This window comes from Simochromis diagramma, unplaced genomic scaffold, assembly GCF_900408965.1.
Source record: "Simochromis diagramma unplaced genomic scaffold, fSimDia1.1 OVJJ01000604.1, whole genome shotgun sequence".
In the NCBI taxonomy this organism is placed as follows: Eukaryota; Metazoa; Chordata; class Actinopteri; order Cichliformes; family Cichlidae; genus Simochromis; species Simochromis diagramma.
Genome location: NW_024387416.1, coordinates 3,462,108 through 3,484,122, shown reverse-complemented (window position 1 = coordinate 3,484,122; position 22,015 = coordinate 3,462,108). Strand labels below are relative to the sequence as shown.

General features: G+C 42.7%; 1 protein-coding gene across 3 annotated transcripts in view; it reads left to right on the top strand.

The window, feature by feature from the left end:
- LOC120721713 (ADAMTS-like protein 1) overlaps positions 1-22,015 on the top strand; it is a 102,713-nt gene that overhangs the window by 25,404 nt on the left and 55,294 nt on the right. For all 3 annotated transcript variants that reach the window (XM_040012199.1, XM_040012198.1, XM_040012203.1), the window contains exon 2: positions 12,864-12,980. In XM_040012199.1, the coding sequence (XP_039868133.1) occupies positions 12,864-12,980 (117 nt within the window). The remainder of the gene's footprint in view (positions 1-12,863; positions 12,981-22,015) is intronic.

Here is a 22,015-nt window from a genome sequence, read left to right as displayed (position 1 = left end):
TCCAAAAACCCAAATCTGATCCGGTTTTGCACCACACAGTTCAGAGGGAAAATATAATTGAACCGACATTTTTATGTCATATTGCAGTCATAAAATGGACAAGAATTTATAAATATGAGTTACATTTTTAATTTTTATTCCCAGGAACATGACTTAATTTTGGCCGAGTATTTCAAAAACTGCTGTGAGACAGTGTTGCACACTGACAATGTAATTTTTATGTTCTTTTAATAGTTTTTGATGAGTGATGTACTTTAACCCACCTGCTGTAAAATGGTAAAATGCTTCGTAAATAAATCAGCTATTAATTGCATTTTTTAAAAGAAGCGTATTATATGTGGGTCTTACATCATTTTCTTTCTAAGCATCTAAAGACTAAAACCTGAATGGAAAGTTACAAAGCTACGAAACCCTGTAGAAACTGTTATCTTCAGTTATCTTGTGACGATCGCCGTCATGTGTGAAATGACCCTGGTGTTTTGCATCAGCCGTGCAGTAGCACAGTGAACTCGTTGGCCTGCTATGCGTGGAACATCGAGTTGTAATTGTGCCACCCAGCTGTCTATTTGAATCCTTCTACGAACTGATGTGATGAAGGGGGACAGATGTTTTTGAATGTGTGTGTGTGCGTGCAGTACAGTAAATCAAACGCACCACTGCACCATCCATCTCTGTAGCCTCTTTGGTCATGGCAGGCGGCCCTGTGTTCACACACTTGCACAGCTTCATTACTGACAGAAGTCAGCATTACTTAACACCACTGGACAGATCCACAGATGGACTAATGAATCGATCAGACTAATGAAAAGCTGCGAGGAAGAGCAGCTACACAGCTGCTGCAGCCCCCCTAAAACATATACACCCCATCCATGTCCGATGGTTGCATGAATGCTAGCGTTATATTGATATGATAGTTTACAGTTTCTCTCACACAGTAGTGCAGTAGTGATGCTTTTCAGTGATAAATATGTATGAAGTGTACATATGCTTTCTATCAGGTGTATTTATCAGACAGAATGCGATACGCAGAGCACCAAACAGGCCAGAGATGCATGATCTTAAAGGTTAGAGATGGATGTCTTTCTATCCCTGCCCAGATGGTTACTTTAGGCAACTTACTCTGCGCCCGTTGTGGTAAATTAATAACATTTAACGACCCCCTTCAGTGTGAAATAACATGATAGATTTGGTCAATCTGCCTTTGTCGTAAGGCCAGCGGAGCAGAAGATGGATGATTTCGGTAAACTATCTCCTCCTTTGAAAATGTGACTCGATCATGATTTGTCCACCCTTGCTTGCTTGGGTTTCACACTCTTCTTACATAACCTTCACATCTGTGTTTCACGATGGAATCAACCAGAACAAAGAGCCAAGGCCATTCATCATGGGCAGAGGCTTAGACAAACAAGTGACTTTTTTGTCTTTTAAGTGGGTGTGATGGAAGATGCAAACTGGGTGGATGTCTTGAATCAGAGCTGTGACGTCAAAGCCGAGCCCAGCTGAGGCCTCCCTTCTTTTTCTTTCAGTCACTGAAAGGCCAGCTTGACCCAAAAAAGTAATATCTCGTTACTACTCAACTTCTGTTGCCAGAGACACTGTTATGAGTGAATGCACATAATTCTTAATGTGTAAAACTTTGGAATCAAGGTTCTTTGAAGCTAGTAAAATTACAAACGTTTAGTCACAATAGATGACTTTTGTCAACATTTTTAACTAGCAATGAATCCTAAATTCATCGGACTCACACAGACCTAGAGACTGGTCAGCAACCCTGGCAGCCTCCTAGGGAAAAATATGTATTCCCCGACCGGTTGATGAGAGATTGCTGGAGGTTGCTGGCTGCTGCTGAGTGAAAACAACTGCAAAGTGGTTGCTGCACTAAAACCCTCCTTGTGATTACTTTGGTTGCAAGCACTTTGTGGCATTTACTCTTTGAGCTGCAGTGAAACTTATAAAATTCCAAGGGACCTGGAAATGGAGATATCTGCCTTCAGAATAAAGGTTGTGCCTTGCTGCAGCACATTTCAAAAGGCAATTCTCCATTTCTAGTTTGTGTCAGACTTTTGTCACAGTTTCACTATTGCTTAATGAGCAAGCACTTGGCGACAGTGGGAAGTAAAAACTATTTTAACAGGAAGAAGCCTCTGCAGAACCAGGCTCAGGGAGGGGGCGAGCATTTACTGGTTGGAGGTGAAGGAGACAGGACAAAAAACACACTGTGGAAGAGAGCCAGATATTAATAATAACTAATGATTAAATGCAGAGTGCTGAGTGGTGAAGAAGAAACACTCAGTTTTAAGCCTAATCTTCTTAAAAGCGATAGGGTGTCTGTCTCCGCCCACAGAAGAGTGGGCTGAAAGCTGAAGACTGCCTACTTTTAAACATTCAAGGAACCACAAGTAAGTCAGCAGTCTAAGAGCAAAGTGCTCTACTGGGGTCTTTCAGTTGAGAATGGGCCTGATTTTTCAAGACGTTGTATGTGACAAGAAGGATTGTAAATTAGATTCCGGATTTAATAAGGACATAATGAAGAGAAGCCAAGATGACGAAATATGCTCTCTCTTTCTAATTTTGTTTCTATTTGTATTTCATGCAAAGTATCAGGAACCAGAGCAACTTGCTGACAGGTCTCGAGGCCTGTGTGATTGAGGCCTTGGTTAGCCAGACCTTAAACTGCAGTTTCAAAGAAGGTAACCAATCAGTACAGAAATCCTGAATCGTGCTGTTAAAACCTCCTGTTGTATTTTAACGAATTAACAAGGTCAGTGTGTTAATTGAAGACATGCTTAAGCACAAGTTGTGCGTGCTCTAGCAGAAGAGTTACTGAGGTGCATGGTTTCCAATTTGAAGTAATGAAGAAAGTTGTATGTCTTGGTCTAATGCCTTCCCCTTCATCTCTGTGCCAGATGTGTGCAGATGTGGTCTTCCCTTCAGTACTTTGTCAGTCTCCACTCGCTAGCACTGTGGGAACCCGTGTGGCCCTGTTATCTTTTCCTGCAGCTGGTATACTCTGTGAGCCCTGCGGGGTCAAGAGTGTCTCATCAGACTCGTGTTATTGTACATGACTGTTTCTTTCACTGCGCCTCCTTTAAATTTGATCTGACGTGAGAAGCTGTTTCTCTGTAACAAGTTAAAGCTGCATTCATTTGATTTTTGAACCACAACAAACTGATATCCACACACAGGTAAAGTAGCGTTGCCCTATAACAGGTAACTTGCACATTATACGTAGCTTTCTTATTTAATATGTATACAGAAATGTTGACTTTCCAGCTTAAAAAACCCCCACATGTGTGCACTGAAATAAATGGGACCGAATAACCCAATACAGAAAGTGCTACACAGTGCTAATGTTTACTTTGAAATCAGCTGCTTGATTTATCTTATCTGCCTTCTTTATCTGTTTTTAACAGCTCATATTTTCCTTCTGTCTTATTTGTACTCCTAAAGTTATTCCCCACATCGCTCAGATTTTTTCCAAGCAACTTGGGTGTTTTACATGCACAGAAGTGCTGAGATCCACCTCTCCAAGGAGGTCTTTAAACAGTAAATCAGAATGACATCTTATACACAGCTGCTTTGCTTGTGTGCTTTTTACCAGTTCAGTGGGGACCAGAGAGGGTGCTTTCTTTCTCTATCAGCACCTTGATTTGACTGGCTTTGTATTCGACTGCAGGTGAGGGAGAATCATGCAAAATCATCTGTACACTTCCAGTGGTAGTTCTGTGTGCTCAGCTACTTACAGTGTCACAGCACTCCACGCTGTCCTTTAAACTGTCAGACTTCTTGGATGGCTTTATTACAAACCTCCACATTAAATATAAGAGAGGTTGTTACCTGAGCAGGGAAACCACACGATGTCTGGTACACAGATTAATGTTAGCCATGAAGCTATTTTTGCATTGAGATGTCTCCATGCTGGCTAATAGGATACAAAAGCCCCAGGACTGAATTTCACAGCTCCATCTGTACTGAATGTACTGCAAACCAAGGGTTGGAGGCACTGAGTTGTCCCACCACATAATTAGCTTCCCACTAAAGCTGAAACTCCACAATGAACCCTCGTGGCCTCGCACATGGTCAGCAGGTGGACCAACCTGTCTGCTTAGAAGGAAATATGCTACTTGCTAATGTTGCACACTTAGACGGGTCAAGCGCTCAGGTTGCAGTCAGCTCGTGGTCAACTCGGGAGTGACGAGCTGTGATTTATTGTAAAGGCACAGCCGGTGTGAGCATTACAGTATTTGGTCTCTGTTTGCATTGCAGGCAGATATTTTGTGGTTAGAAGGGACTTTTGCAAAAGCCACTGGATAGTTTCAGAAAAATGGCTGGTGACAACTGTGGAATAAAATGATCGATGATGAACTCTTTGGATGAGTTATCCTGTTGCCTCGCGCAGAGAAACCATGGGACACAGTAAATAACTCTAAGTCAGGGGCAGGTTATGGATAACCTTGCTGAATGATGTAGCCTGATTGATTTAGTTAATATAAGTATACCGGTCCTCTGTCTTTATTTGTGCAAAATAGCTAATGGAAACAGTTGGCTAATGCTGTAGTTACTCATCAGGCAGCTGCAAGGAATCCCTGACATTCAACACTAGACTGTAAAAGTGATGATACAGTAAAAAAACTACACAAGTGTAGTTTTGTCCTTTTATTTTCATTTTATTCCCCAATTTAGAATAGAATAGAATTCAACTTTATTGTCATTGCACATGCACAGGTACAGGGCAACGAAATGCAGTTTGCATCCATCCAGAAGTGCTTTAGTGATATAGATATATTACAATATATATTAGCAATAATATAGATATGTGAGTATATTACAGAAATGGGTCTATTATGGTATGTTATAATGTACACGGTATGAAGTATGTTGTGAATATTCTATAACTATAAGTATGTACAGGCTGTAGTGAGTACAAGCTATGTACGGATATGAACAGGATATAAATATGAAAAACTATACAGAATATGAAATAAATAACTTTACAGAATCTGAGATATACAGCTATACAGAAATGGGAACTATGCAAGTTGTAAACAGTTGTAGGATTAAAGATTATCGAATGTACAGAATGATTATTTACACAGAGCTATACAGTAGTGCAGTTAAGATAAGTGAGGGTGTAGATAGTTTCTACAGAGGCTATATAAAGTGCTGGTGGTTGTGAGTGGTGGTTCAGTCCATGTTATTATTGTGTGTTTGAGGGTACAGTTGTCCATTGTGGGTGTGTGTGTGTTCAGTCCATGTGTTTAACGTGGGTCAGATGTCAGGAGGCAGAGTTCAGGAGTCTGACAGCTGTGGGGAAGAAGCTGTTCCGGTACCTGGTGGTCTTAGTCCGGAGGCTCCTGTGGCGCCTCCCAGAGGGCAGGAGGGTGAAGAGTCCATGTGATGGGTGACTGGGGTCTTTGATGATTTTCCCAGCCCTTTTCAGACACCGCTTCCTGTAGATGTCTTTTATGGCAGGAAGTGGTGCTCCGGCGATGCGCTGGGCAGTTTTCACGACCCTCTGCAACGCCTTCCGGTCCGAGGCAGAGCAGTTCCCATACCAGACTGTTATACAGTTGGTCAGGATGCTCTCGATGGTGCAGCGATAGAAGTTCACCAGGATGTCTGAGGACAGGTGGTTCTTCCTCAGAGTCCTCAAGAAGAAGAGGCGCTGGTGAGCCTTCTTGACCAGCTTGGAGCAGTTGGTCGTCCAGGTGAGATCCTCGGAGATGTGGACTCCCAGGAACTTGAAGCTGCTCACACGCTCCACAGCCGTCCCCTTAATGTGGATGGGTGGATGTGGGTCAGCATTCCTCCTGTAGTCCACGATGAGCTCCTTGGTCTTCTCGGTGTTAAGCAGCAGGTTGTTTCTGTCGCACCACTCAGCCAGACGATCCACCTCCTCCCTGTAGGCGGCCTCATCGTTGTCACTGATGAGGCCAATCACCGTGGTGTCATCTGCAAACTTAATGATGGTGTTGGAACCATCAGCAGGTCTGCAGTCGTGGGTGAAGAGGGAGTAGAGGAAAGGGCTCATCACACAGCCTTGTGGTACACCGGTGTTCATTGTGATGGTAGATGAGCAGTGGTTATCCAGCCGGACATGTTGGGGGCGGTTGGTCAGGAAGTCCAGTAACCATTTGCAGATGAGGGAACTGATGCCCAGGTCTGTCAGTTAAACTGTACTAAACAACTTTTTAGCATTTTTTGTCCCATTACAAATAAATACATAATTCAGAAACCATTTACAAATATTTTTTCAATATAGTAGCAAAAACTATTATACACATTTACAAGGCCTGAAATAGTCCCTCCGTGTTATAAATGCAAGGCTTTTCGTTTTATATTTCCAGTTTATGAGCAGCAGTTTCACAGGCCGTATTAATGATAGATGGTGACAGTCGGGTCTGTTAGGTGTTGATGTCTTGCTGACTGCTTCCTGTCAGACGATAAAGCCAACACCTGAAACGAGAGAAAATTGGAGGCATGTTCAAGTGTGTAGTTTGAGCTAAATCACAACAACCGTCGCTCAAGGCGAAACTACAGCAATGAGTCATTTTACATCCTTGTTGATGTCTGAAGCATGATTTGCTCGGGGCTTCATTGATACTGGTGGGTCGTGTTGAATGTTTAGTTTAATTCTACTTTAGTTGGATTAAAAAACCTTCATCCAAACCTTCTCTGATGCCAAAAAAACATTTTTTCTCTTTCGTTGTATTTACGTGCACTGAATGTACAGATTTTTACTTTTGAGACTATTTCTAACAAACCACACAGTCAGTTTTTATTAAAACGGTTTGTCTCAGTTTGACTCTCAAACAGTTCAAATAACATATCTGAAAGGACCTTTCTGATCAGCCATAGTATCAGCAATGCAACAGTGTAATGCTCACCTCTTTTCCTATATTTGACATCTGGAAGGCCACAAAGGCTAACACTTTGTCCGTGTGACTCAAGGTCTGTTCAGTTTCTCCATCCCTGATTCTCACAGAGAATCTCCTCACAGAGGCCATCAGAGGAGGGTAAAAATCTTTTGAGCTCCTCTTCCTCGCGTTTTGATATTTTTGGACTTCATCATATCTGCCCCTGTGCTGGACATGTGAGAGGCTGTGATGTTCAGGTGAAACGGTCGATTCCACCGCCATGGCTTTTGATGAGCAGAGGTATGCCTGTCACATCGGAGCGCTGTCTTGCTTGTGTCTTCTGTTTGAACGGGACTGCACAACCGGACATAGAGTGAAGAAACTGTGCTGCTGCAAGCCGCGTGCTCACTGGTCAAAGGTTTGTGTTTATGAAGGATAGTGACGTCGCCTACGCTCTCTTTCTCAACTTTACTCTCTATAAGGGCTTGGACTTGGAATCGCTTGATGGTTTCTGACGTCAATGAGTCCCATTGCTTTATCAACTTTGACCAAATATGGCCATGATGCACTATAACATATGATATCGCAGCCTTTTCTGGTATGAAAAAATATTTTGTCATTCCCGCCCTCTGCTTTGTGTGAAATAATACACAGCAGCAACTGCATAATAGGTAATCTTTTCTGGACCAGTATGTACGATGCAGAATCAGCAGTTTGCATTACATTGCATTTGGGAGATTACACAATCTGTACAGTAAAGGGAGAAAATGTAAAAAAAAAAAAAATAAGCAGGGAATTTCTTTTAAAATAATAGCCAAGGTACCAAAATGTGCCAAGAAATATCCCCCGCACCATTACACCACCAGCAACCTGAACCATTGATAAGAGGCAGGATGGAGCCATGCTTCTATGTTGTTTACAACAAATTCGGACTCTACCATTTGAGAGTTGCAGCTCAAATTGAGAGTCTGCAGACAAAGTAACATTTTGCCAAGCGTCTTCTGCTGAATCCCATCTGCTTCATGGTTTATGTGTTCAGAGAAGCTCTTTTGCATACCTTAGGTGTGCAGTGGCTATTTTAGTTACTGTTGCCCTCCCATTAGTTCGAATAAGTCTGCCCATTTTCTTCTAACCTCCAGCATCAATAAGGCGTTTTCACTCACTACTACTCACTCTTTTTCAGACCATTCTCTGTGAACCCTAAAGACAGTTACATGGGACAGTCGCAGTCCATATTTATGATAGCAAGCAGCTGAACAGGTGTACTTATTAATAAAGTTGCTGTTGAATGCATGTCTTCCAGTGAGTTTAATGTTGCGTAATATTACTAGCTTAACCAGAACATTTTCAGAGTTAGCTAATGTGATATTGCCAGAATGAGTGAATCCAGCATTATTTACTTCAACACTTAAATGCATCTAAACTGTGTCCAAACTTGATATTTCAGATTCGATTTACACCTTTACTCTAACACTATTTGGTAGCAAAGTTAGCTAGAAAATGTTTGAATGCTAAGTGTAGCCGTTGTCTAGCATTAGCTAATTGACCAGTACGCCCCACTACTTTTCTATGTATTGTCTCTTCAGTTGTTGAGTAACCAAAAGAGTGTGTGATATTTCTGATTTATCCAAATTATTTGATTTCCCACCTGGAGCAGCAACATTATTCTAGTAATAATACTTGAGCTTCCCTTTAGCGAGACCCTAGCGAGGCAAATGGCCGCCATGTGAATGTGTTGAATTCTGTTTACATTTTTAACTAATCTCTTCTTGCACTGTTTTATAGTATCCTGTTTCAACAGGAAATGCACCAGATTGTAAGTAAAGCAGGCTGCTTCAAGACGACTTTAAAGTGTCATAGAAACAAAGTGCATCACCGTGAAGGTGCTGTGCATCGTTAGCAGACGTTAACAAGTGGGACACACAGACCCGCACGCAAAGGGATGTGACAGTGCCAGGAAAATATTTCATCAATCAGAGGTTGATGATTTTTTTCCCTCTCTGTCTCCTGAGGCTTCTCATTCCTAATGCTGTTCCAGATGAAAAGTGGTGGGAGTTGAAGATCACAGCAAGTTGAGCTCCTTGCCCTTCTTCTCTTCTTGTTCTTAGGACAGACTGCACTTGGGAGACAGACACTAGTAAATCAAGTTGAGTGAAATCTGGCAGAGAAACTGGGGAGGTGGTACAACTTCAAAGGCTGCCTGAGGAAGAATATTAGATAACTAAATAATCCATCAGGAATCAGAGAATGTGATGAAAGTAGTGCTTCAATTTTACTTAGTTTTCTCACAAAGCTTTGTCATGAACTGTTACATTTAAGGTTTCCTGTGTGGATAGCTGAGGTGAAAGTTATAACCAGGCGGGTTGTTTTTTCCTTTTCATCTTACAGTACATTAAGGGGCGTCTTGTAACCTGAGGTGTGCCAAGTCTCACCATTTTTTATGAGTTACCTTCATCAGTTCTGAAACCCCGATGTGTAACTGATATATTGCTAAGCACTCATAATCTCATGCTTAAACAAATCTTCTAACTAGCTGATGTGTGGGCGGGCAGCGACGGATATGGTGAAAATCCTCAGATGAGAAAAAGGTCATGCTGGTTTTTTTTGGTTATGAAAGAAGAGTAGAGAAAGGGAGGAAAATAAGGCCACCGCGTTTCCTCCTCCAAGATGTGTTAAATGAAAGCTCACATAAACCCCTTTGAAAGTAGATTAGCAAAAATATCTTTTCCTCTTAGGTTTTATTCAGACAGCAGCAAGTCTTTAAAAGGGGGTGAGGGGGGGGGGTTCCTTATCTAAACATTGGAAGGAATCTTATTAATCAAAGGCACCAGTGCATGAAACAGAAGTCTAGGTTTTGGTGTAGTGTAGCATGGCAAAAGTCACTCGTTTTTCATCGTTTCCACCCAAACAGTGGAAGCTGGCACCTCGTTATAGGAAAGCTCAATTATAATATCAGGTTGGATGTTATTACTGTTGATTATGTGCTTTTGAAGACCCAACTTGCCCCGGAGTTCACTTCCTCTCCTCTTCCTTGGTTGAGACGTGCTCTTTGAAATCTAACTCGCCTTGGAGGTTAATGAATCACCATCTTGGCTCCCTGTTTTACTTTCACCCTTGCTCTTTGTGACATTGACGCGCGCACATACACACACTGCATTTAAACCCAAATGCAGATTTAGATATTTGAATACCAGTTGGAGTTGGCTCCAAACTTCAAACTTTAAGTGTACATAAACTGGAACATTTGTGCTTGTCAAAGATCTAACACACTCATTAATTCCCATATTTGGCCGACACGGAGCGACATTAGCGGAGTCATGTTTGTGTACTCTGTTGAGTGTAAGCCCTTTTTAGGTCTGTTTATATTAATTTATTTGAAAAATATCCATAAAATATATTAAAAAATGAAGTAGCCACCCTGACATCACCCACTGATATGTCACAGGTGCATGAAAACACTTGAATACTCATAGATCTTTAAAGTTAAAGGTTAAAGTTAGATTTTTAACCTATCATAGGATAGAAACACCCCAAATTAGGCTTTGCTTCATCATCTGTTATTTCCCAATTGGGACCATCCATCTGTCCATTTTCTTCCTCTTATCCAAAGAGATCACAGGGGCAGCAGCCTAAGCAGCACAGACCTCCCTCTCCCTATTTACCTCCTCCTTTCCTCCCACTTGGGGGAACACCGAGGCATTCCCAGGCTAGCCAAGAGATGCAATCTCTCCAGTGTGTCCTGGGTCTGCCCCAGGGCCTTTTCCCGGTCAAACATACTTTGAACACTCCAACTAGCAGACGCCCAGGAGGCATCCTTGTCAGATGCCCAAACCACTTCAACTGGCTCCTTTCAATGTGGAGGAACAGTGGCTCCGAGTCTCTCTCGAATAACTCCTCACCCTATCTCTAAGGGAGAGCCCAGTCACCCTTTGGCGAAAGCTCATTTCTGCTGCATGCATGCCCAATTTTAAGCGAGTCCAGTTTTTCGTGACCAGCATTGTTCTTCCTGCATCCAAGGGTTGACAAACTCTCCTCTCTAGTACCCTGGCATATATCTGGCATAGATCAGGAAGGCTAAGGAGAGTTGTCCCCCTGTAGGTTGGAGCACATCCTCTGGTCCCCCTTCTTAAAGATGGGAACCATTGCTCCAGTCTGCCAATCCAGAGGCAGTGTCAGTTATTTACTGGTTTTACAAAATAGCAATAAGGTAATTTCTGTGGTTTGGGGTCTGTTTTAAGAAGGAACAGTTATTGCATTGTCTGCCTTCATTTGCAGTCAAGTTGTGTTTGGAGCGTGTTAGCTGACACACACATCAGCAGAGCTTCTTAATGTTTGCACGCTTGACTTACTGGATATTTGCTCAGCCTCCGGTATAGTGCGTGGTTCTTCAACATTTACTTTTCAGCATCAGTAGCAGAAAGGACACAACATTAGTCATATGACTAGAGATCCTGCGCAATATGCTCAGAAATAGACTGTTTTGGAGGTTTCCATATCAGTTATTTGGTTTCAAATGTCAGACGAGCAAACTGTCCAGGGTGCACGCTGCCAGTCACCCTATGACAGCTGGGCTCTAGCCCCTATGACCCTGAACTGGATAAGTGGAAGAAACCGAATGGGTGGATGTTAAAATGTGCTGAATTCACTTGCGTAGACATAACAGATCTTAGATATTCGAACTGTTGAGGCACGGTTGGAAATTTCCAGCAGCATGTTTTACCACTTTCTAACAAGTGAGTCTTCACACTCATTTGTCTCCTTCTGGATTTGCAGACTCCCACATGCAACCACTTTGGAATAATTATAAACAGTCTAAAGTAAAATGTTTATTTTTGTTCATCTTCAGACACGTATAAACCGAAGTGTTACACTTGGCCCAACAGCTGCCACATCTTCAGTTCCATAACCAACAAAAGCAAGCCTGTGCATTATGGTCTCTGTCATCCAAGGAGGTTTTTGGCCACGCTGTGACTTATGAGTTGTTACAGAAGCCCCCCACAGTCTAAGTGACTGCAGCTAAGCGGTGCTGAGTGTGGGGCTTTACACCAGATTTGATTTGTCTTATTTGAGAGCACATTCTGCGGCTCTTTCCCACACAGAGCCAGCGTAAGTTTTGCTGCAGTTGCTTAGCAGCGCTTTTTTCGCCTCAGCAAAAAATTTCTACAACCCCCTACATTGAGCCTCAAGTGCCCCAAACCCACATGCACAGCCCTGCATCGTGCTGCCTTAGCACAGGCCCGGGAGGCAGGCAGTCGACCCGGGTTATTACAGGGCTGTTTATGACCCAAGGATAGCAGCTGAAGGCCCCCGTTCAGTGAATCTGCACGTCTTTCAGAATGCGGGCCCTGCTGTGCTGCTAATGGGCCCTATCCAACATACCCTTCACCCCCACCAGTCTCTCCTGACTGAAGATGTGGGTTACTACATCTTGTGATATCAGATCTCCTGTGCTGTGAATTCCTCCAGAGCCTGTAATGATTCCCATCATTAGGAGGGATGTGTGGTTGAGAGAAGAAACCAAAAAGAAAAGAAAAAACAGACCTCAGGAGGCCCAGCAAGAGCAACAGTTTTGCTTAATTAAAAAAAAAATCTCATCATTGTTCCAGAGGGACAACATATCGTTGCAACAACTTGTTGCACAGCTTGATAATAACCTGCAACTGCCTCCTTCAGCTGCCTCACATCACTGCAAACACGCTCTCAAAAGGCTTCCATTAACACCCTGCCCTGCCTTCACACCTCTGCAATCATGTGTAATTGCAGTGTGAACTGTGTACGATTATGTAAAAGTTGCGCAACCGTCAGCTACCATTACAAATAGCTATGACTGTTGACACTTTGGGACGCAGCTGTTCTTGTTCCCACAGGTGGAGTTGGGGCATCTGCTGATGTGACGAGAATTTCATTTAAAGCATTCTTGAATCCATAAATTGTCTCACCAGTGCTGCCCCCTCTGTTGGTGTTTTAACTCAAAGGACTTTTGCTACTGTGGCTTTGTTTTTTCAGATTGCCGTGTGGGCCAACAATGGAGATGCAGTGTTCATCAGGGAATTCACGCTGATTCGGCGAGATCACCTTGCTGAAGAGCCTCTGCATGATGGCGGCCAAAAACCAGAAGACCCGGTAAGTTTAAAAGCATCGCCGTTCATCTCTGTTAGCAAAAACTTAATATGTATAGCACGTTTTATTGCAGGTGAAAACACAATATGCCACACAAAGTAGCTTCCCCATGTCTGGGGACCCAGGGAATAACCAAGGCAGCCTTTTCCAGATGACCTTAAGGGAGTTCTAGCTGGTTATTACCGAATTCCCACATTCCTGCTTTTTAATTTCAAACATAAACTTCAAATATCCAATTCTCCTTCCCTTAGAACTCGCATTTAAATAAATCGAGATGTCAGATAAAACTAAAACAGCCAATAAATCTATCGCAGTGTGTTTACATAACACTTCGCAGCAGAGGAGTGAAAAATCATCTATGTTACACCTCAGTAATGAATGCAAGTGAATGATGATTGTGGGACCTTGGGAGAGGAGGTGTAATCTGACTGCAGGCTGACCCAGCTTGATGCAAAACAGGGCAGCACACGCAAACGCACTAACATTTGTTGCGTGTTCGGGGGTGGGGTGCCCCATCGCATTCCTCGCGCTCTGCCATCACCTTTGATGACACATGATTCCTGCCTGTGGCAGTTTTTGTCAGCTGATCTCTCTCCCAGATGTTTTATCTAAGCGGTCGGGGAGGGAGGTATGAAGGTGTCAAACTGATGTTGTTGCAGGCATTGATGTGTATCCTCATCCTCAGTGATGGGATTAGTCCTGGCGTGATAACAGAGCAATCTTTTAAAAGTGATTGAAGGCTTTTTAACTATATTACGTTAGCGCCAAGAGTTAGCTCAAGGTGAGTTTTTACGTTGCGCTTTTGTGTTTTCTGTGAGCACGTTTTGTCGTTGACGTGACTTCACTCGCATTTTTCTGGTTTACGTGCCTCTGTGACCTCTGCAGAAAGTCCTTCAGACACGTGTTTCCACGCCTCGGCAAATAACCATCTGACCTCAACGTATTGAATATTCACCAGCCTTCAACAGATGCTCACCACTAATCAAACAGTGACATTTCTTTTGAAATAAAATATCTGCTTGAACTCGCCATCATGCTTTCAAGCAGGATCGTGAGGACTTATTTGACAACTTGCATGTGCTGGATAGTCTTACAGATCTGCAAAGGGCAAAGGTCATTTTGAGTTTTGGGAGGGTTCTGACCACGCCTTCTTTGTAATGTTCATGTGAACTCTAGATACCGCCTGCCCTTAAATGATTTAACTTTTATATGCCGGAGAAATATTTAACGGGAAAAAGAAACTATAAGGAGTCAAGAATTCAGATGCTGTTATACATGTTTACAGTTAGAAACCACAAACGGCCATCTTTACAGCGTTTGGATTTCATGCTGAACCCAAACAGCAGTGTGATTTATGACGCACTGACCTCGAGCAAATGTTTGAATTTGCACGAACCGCTTTTTAAATGATTTTCAAGCCAAACATCATACAGAGAGTATTTATGTAACCACTCTGACATACTGTAGTCATGCCATCCCAGCCTCAGCTGCTCTTTATAGGCTTCATTAGAATGACTTTTGTTACATTCAGCACACAGGTGCTTTGGTTGTGATAGCCCCACATTTACTGTAAATAGATAGAATGACTTAACTCTGTGGGAAAAGCACTTCTGCCTCTTTATTTTAGATGAAATGATGGAAATCTGTAATCTGTAAAATCTGATGACAGACCAGTAGAACGAAATTGTCATGATCTAGAATGACTTTTAGAGAACATTCAAGGCCAAAGCAGACATTACCAGCAGTTAACCTGCATGTATAAAATCTACAAATATTTTTTCTACTTACTTAACTGAATAGGAGAACAGAAATAGAGGATTTCTTAAACTGACGTTACAAATGCTGCGTTTTGCTAAATTTATGATGCTAATGTGTCTTCAGATGAGGAGCTCACAGACTCCCAGGAGCCATACTTGCGATTCCTTTCAGCACTCAGCTGTTTTCAGTCTCTGTGTGCTTGTGGCGCTGTTCTATGTTGGATCTAGGTTCAATATTAAGGTTGACTCAACGCCAAGATAAATGCAGCTTAATTAGCAAGTGACCCAGGAGGCAGATCCCCTCTAAAGTATATTCCCTTTCTCTCTCGTTTAACTTTCACGACTATATGCCAGGGTTGGTCGGTGGGCAATACGACTGACCTCCCCAGCACCCTTTACCCCATCCCCCAAGAGAACCGCAGATGAATTGTTCTCTCCAAAGGAAAGTGTTTTTCCTGGCAGCCTCAGCGCGATCTACTTCAATGGAATAGAGCTGTCTCGTACAGCTGAGGTCTAACATACCTTTGTTAATTAACCCATATTCATTATATGATGGCATGCGCTTACTGTAGCACTGTCAGCATTCATAAACATATATTAAGTAAATTTATGGGATTGAGAAGTTCCTGATTCAAAGTGTGCAGGGGGTCTGGTGGCTGAAATGTTGGCGGCTTAGTCTGAGAAAGATTTTTTCCTTGTAATGAGACTGAATGAGTGAGAATGTGAAGATAAACAGAAAATCTGCTCATAAATCTAGCACTGGCTAGTCCCGCTCTTTGTTTGGCCACGAATATTTTTATTTTCCCTGCGTGTTCCTTTGATCTGCTGAGGTTTAAAGAACTGCGGCTCACTAAAATCCTTCAAAACGATGAAAACGTATCATTTTTACCTCATTTATACAAAAGAATAAAGCACAAATAAATAACGTAAATCCTGTTTAACTGCAAATCATTTTAACATATCGAATTTTGAAACATTCAGTCATCTACCTTCACAATGTCATCGATAGGTTGTCTGGCCATATGCAAGGAAAATGCAAAACCATCGGGAACACCTCCTAAAACCATCATCAGCGAACACACTTTCTAAATTATTAAAAATACACACTTTAAACACATTGAGAGTGCAAACTTCTGCCACAGCAGCACACTCATTGGACACTATTTACTTTTAAGGGAATAATATTGTGTTTATTTTGTTTTCCTTGTTCTTTTGCAAGGTGCAACGTGCAGGTTTTTATATAGAAATAAATATATATCTATGTAATATAAATGATAAATGAAAAATTATTCCAGTTACAAAGCGACCATGATGCAGAAATGTGGTCATGCTTCTCTGGAGCGTTCGTGATATCACGGGGCTTGGTTAGTGCACATGGCATGTGTTGCATGCACATCTCTAATAGCATTATTGATGCTGATCATTGCATGCATGCTTTGAAGTAGCATTTGGTTAATGCAATAAGCTATGCTTATTTTAGCAAGACTAAGTGCACACGAGTGCTAAACTGACCTGCCATCAGTTCAGATCTGCCACAATCTGAAAGCATTTAGTGCATTCAGGATTTGATATGTTTTTGTGCTGTTTTGGTCAAAATAACAGACGGGAGGGAAAGAGCGAGAGAGAGCACACGGTTTTCTCTTCAGCCGCTATGTCTAGACACCAAATACGATCAGCTTGTCAGCAGGCAACTTTAAAGTAGATTACTGAAAGCTGATCCCTCTGTTAGTGTGTGCGCGTGTGTTTGTGTGCAAATGTCACCTCATACTTTGTTTGTGTGTTAGTGAAGTTCTCGCTGGCAGGAGTGTCTTTGCTATGAGTTTATCTGCATGAAAGCACTTTTGCTTCTTTAACATTGGCAGACAAATTCAAAGTTTAAGGACAAGCTGAATATGCTGCACACATCATATTAGCTCCTAACTACGTAATTGTGGATAACATGTCAGCAAAGGTTGCCTCTTTACATGTCAGGACACCACTCGGTGCTTCACACTGCAATTGCGCACACATCTTCATTCGCTGTGCTTTGTCTGGCTCACATCCACTGCCACTTGAGAGTCACTGATTCACCTTAAATGCCTTTGGACTCTGGAATGAAGAGTGCCTGGAAAAAAACACCCTGGCAGACACAGGGAGATCCGGCAAATTACATACAGAAATGAGATTTTGAACCCATACCTTCCAAAAATATCCATACCAGAGGAAATTAAAGTGCACTGCACACACAATTCATACTGAAGAAGAGCAGAAGTGCCTTACAAAAAGTATACAAAGTACTTGGATTAACCGTTTCCACATGAGACATTTTGAATTGTCATGGCAAGAAGAGCACAGTCCAACTGACCCAGCCCATTGCCCTGGTGTTATCAATAATGGCTTAGTGGGACACTTCCAGTAAGCAGTCGTTTAGTTTCTTCTGTTTTTGTTGTTGTGACAAACTGTTTGTTTGCCTTGTAAAGTGTTTTTTTCTGGTTCTGGTGGGTTGTGATGCACCCATTGCTGCTTTTGATCAAATTTTAAGTGAAACGTCTCTTCCTGTCTGCTCTCAGTCTATCTCGCTTCTTCACACGCCAAGAAATTCAAGCCTTAATGTCTTTACATGCTCAATTGCACCTCAGGCAGCATTTGTCGGGGTTGTTTTTTCCCCCCACTTTTTGAGAAGCTTCAGAGTGAACAGGAGCTGGAGCGGTTCCGCCTTTTGGCAGGGTATCGGGGGTCGCAGTAATTGGGGTTGGGCTTGTAGGGCCAAGGGCCAGTCTGGGTGGTACGCGCAGAGAGCGCTCAGTGGCTGTGGCAGCAGCAGCTTACAGAAAAAGTAACCCATTGCTCAGCTGCATGCTGACTTGGCAGCTGTGTTTTGCATGTTGTGCCAGGTGGAAAGGGCAACCGTCTTGCACAATTAAACACTTCATTTGTCTTCATTAATGCGAGAATTGGCTGACAGAGAGGGTGTTTACGTTCAAGGTTTTTTGACTTCATTGTCAAGTTAAATGCGATCAGGAATTTCTGAGCTTTTGATGTGATGAAATTTACTTAAATTGAGCCAGTGCATATAACAATGCCCATAACCTTCCAAGCCTCCAGGTAATATCTCCTGCACATGAGCATGGAACCATGTTTCAAGTGCTGCTGGGATGATGCAATATTTTGTCAGGCAGGGCAAGCACCCTGAGCACGCATATGGAAAAGATCACTATAAATCATCTTAAAATAGGTGACTAACATTGTAATTTTAATAAAGTATGACCTTCTCTAGTGTGCTTTTGTAATAAGCACCTGCCTCACTTCTCATGAGGAAACACAAACTACCTGGTGTTACCAAAGTGGTAACACTTTTAGATAAATCTAAATTAATACATTTGGCAATTAGACTCCCATGACCCATCATGGCAGAATGAAATCCCAGCGGTGGTAGGATTTAGGGGAGAACCCCCGCAGTGTAGATGCTGGTGGTGAAGAGGAAGACTGAGGCTTGGGTGGAGCTCTGATTAACTCGGGTGAGGCGGAGATGCGATGGACGTGGGTGGCATGAATGAGAGTCTGAATGGAAGAATGACACTGGGATTTAAACCACAGAGAGTGGAGGCTGATTGGCTCAAATAAGGCGGTGGAAAAGATGATTGGACTGAAGGAGGGGTGGGGGAACTCCAGAGGCCTGGTAATGAACTATAATCATTTGATTCGGGTATGTTGGTGTGTTGACCCAGGGTGATATCTAAAACCTGCAGGACACTGGCCCTTGAGGCCTGCAGTTCCCCACCCCTGGACTAAAGTAATGATGTCAGTATTGAAATTTACAGACTAGCAGCCGAACACCAAAGCCTTCAGATGAGTGATCCCAGATCTTCCTTATCCAGTCGTTAAGTGATGACGTGACGAATCCTACTTCCGGGTCTAAAGTAGTCTGCGTTTAATATGGCTTTTGTGTTGTTAACATGTTTAATGTTATGTATTTTCTTCTATTTGATCTCAAAAAGCTCCTAAAACAGTCAGTGATCACTGTTGACCTCCCTCGGCTTTTATTACCGCTAATCATTTATTTAAGCTCAGTTTTTAAAACCTTAGGATGTAACTACAGCCCAGCCCATGAAGCAGTATATGAATGACTAACCTCGTATTGTGGATGGATTATCTCAGTTGTTCTCCTGGCTGAAGTTTGGTCCTTTTACAGCATCCTGCCATGCGATTACATTTGTTCCTGACCACCGAGAACACTCACGTTAACTTTTATCGAGTGGAAAAAAGTTAGCTTGTTTATATTATGCTAACATAGCTGTGTCGCTAGCGGTAACGTAGCACATCATTATATAGCAGCTAGCCAAACTTCAGTAACCCTACAAACGTCACTGCTGTTTAGTTTTCTGTCTTCATTTATGTTGGAAGTGATAACAGAGCTGTACGTTTTAATTTGTTTCCAAAACCCCGCAGTCAGGACATGCTATATTGTATTTAGATAGAAGCTAGCGAGCTAACTTCCTGCTAACTTCTAATATAAATCTATACTGTATATTGGGCTAACGTTCATGCACTCGACTGATTTTTCTCAGTTCAAAATAAAGATCTGTCCAGCAAGTGCTGTTTGGTGTACTAACGATAAGCAAGTCAGCGCAATGGGCAGAGTTAATGCCAAAGTCAAGTGTTGTCAAGCATCACAACAGGGATGTGTTGAAGTGACAGTGGTCGCTTGTGTTTCAGCGCTCAAAAGGCATTGCTGTTCACCAAATGGAGAAAAACGCACTTTGCCAACTCCACTCTGAAATCCCCAGAACAACCAGCATGTTGAAATGGAGTTAGGCGGACGCGATGCTTTCTACCAACTGGTTATGGAAAACCTGCCTAATCCAGTTAGGACAGAAGCAACGTCAGACTAAAGATGGAAGCGAGTTTAATAAGTTGACAGCTACTTCTGACATCAGGCTCCTAACATTAAGTTATGGCTCACACAAGAATACGTAATAGCTTTGGCAGTTATCTTTTCACTTTTCGCTTTACTGCACTTAGTGATTACACTTTCTAAACACTTAAATGTTTGTGCGAGCCCAGTCGCTGCCCAGAAACTCACCGGTTTATGTCCCTGTCAGTTTTAATATGCACATTGTAAAGGTATGTTACTGCCAAAATGAAATTTCCTCCACCTTTTCACCTAAGTGAGGTCTCACTGGATAAAGAGGATGCTGTGTGTCAGCTACTCAGTTCCACAGAAAAACGGCAGAATTTTCAGTCTCTGCCGGGATGTTCTCAATTTGTACAAACAAGCAACAAATCTCCAAGGACACCACCATCCCCACCCCATTTAACCTTTGGTATGATGGTAATAAAAGTGGAAGGAATCTTACACTTGGACACACTGTGCTGATATTTTTAACATTTGCTTATTTTTATTGACGTAAACTGAGTTGTTTCACTACATGCAGCAAATCCAAAGAGCAGAAGACGTAGACAGCAAAAGGTTTTCTCACACAGTCCCCTCGTCTGTATGAAGCCCTAATGAAAAGCACGCTTTGTTTCACCACTCGGTTGTGAAATAATTCTCTCACATTTCTTCATTATTAAACTTGTTGTTAGAGAAATCAGCTCCTCTGGATCTGTTCACGTTGCATGCGATTGACTATTTATCAAAACACTGCCCCGATGTGAAGCAGCCCATGCTCGAGTTGGATTGGAAAAACCTGGATTTCAAACAGTGAGTAAATAACTACTGTTGTGAGTCCAGTTAGCCATAAATGTAAATGTTTGTTTTCACATAGCCGGGAGTCCGAAAGAGACCTCGACTTTGTTGAAATTTGTTTGTGACAAACCAGAGGAATCCTTTTTTTTTCTTTAAAACAAGAGAAAAGCTGAGAAGAAAGCAGTGAGCTACAAGCCATGTGTCTTCTGGACTTGTACGCTTTTGGCTGGCTGACTGGTGTTTGGCACTTGCGAGGGTTGTTTGGAGGCTTGAAAGTGCTGAGTGCTGGTGAATGTGGTGTAAAGCCACGTGGCTTTGGACGAGGGATCTTTCTCTCACCCCTGTGTTTGTTCCATCAGCATATGTGTTCAGTAAATCCTTGGCCCGAACCGTGCCACAGCGAATGCATCCCCCCCGCTTGATGTGGTCTCACATCCGTGCGCTGTGGGTACTGGAGTGGTGCTGCTGAGGTAATGCCACCAGGGACAAGACCTCACCACAACACCCACATTTGTTATGTGGGTGTTGTGGGACTGCATGCAGCCAGTGGTGTGTCTGTTGCTGGCTACTGATGCACGCACACTCCCATCTGGGGAGACACTCGCACAGCGTACCCTCGCGTAGTCCCGTAGCTCGCATGCTGACATGTGCATATGCGTTATGAAGAATCCATGTGTTTGTGATTTCGGCGCCTTTTAGCGTTCAGCACCAACACACAGAACTGTGCCTTTGATTAATGGGAAAATCTTCCCTCTCCTACTAAGCTTTCACCCCACCCCCCACGCTCGTCTCTCCTCGCCCTCTGCGCAGTATCTGCTCCTCGTTGGCGTGTGAAGGCACGCACAGATTTTCTGGACGAGTGATTGATTTCTAATTGTTTACATTTCAGGTTGCACTCCCTTCTGCAGATGTTTGTATTCTTCTCCACATTCGCTGTGCATTTACGCAGGCATGCACAGACACAAACAGAAACACTCATACAATAGCGACGTGTTGATGCCAGCGAGTTTCATCCAGGAATTTTTGGATGTCTTAACTCGGGTTTTTGGCACCGCGTGCGCTAATTGTCTCCAAGTGGAGGTGATTGTTACGATTAGGCCTTTAATTTTCTGGCTTCGGATGTGTGTTTGGGCGTGTGGGCGAGATTATTAAAAGCCCTTGCCATGAATGTGGTTTCTTTCTGTTTAAATAGGAGTGTAATAAGCTAAATTAAATTTTTACCACAGTTTTCAAATCTAGGGCGTTTTAGCCAAGTAAGGACACGGTAGTTCTTCGTCTGGATGTGAATCCTTCACCCTAAATCTTGCTGCTGTTAAATAAAACTGTCTCTGGGACAAGTTGTTTTTCACCTTGTGGTTCCTGACTTACTACATAGGAGTTACTAACTGGAATAAGTGTAGTAGCACTCCAAAGTAAGCTTCTGTATGACTTGCTTATAGTGGCCACTTGGCTCAGTCAGTCTGCAGTATGTAGCCAATCTACAGTGTAAGCAATAGTGTTAACCTGAGTTACAGCAGTAATTACTTGCTGCTGAAGGATCCCTGCCACCTATGTAGCAGAGTTTACCTTAAGAAGTGGGAAACCTGCAACCCAAAGCCTATCTGCGTCTTTAA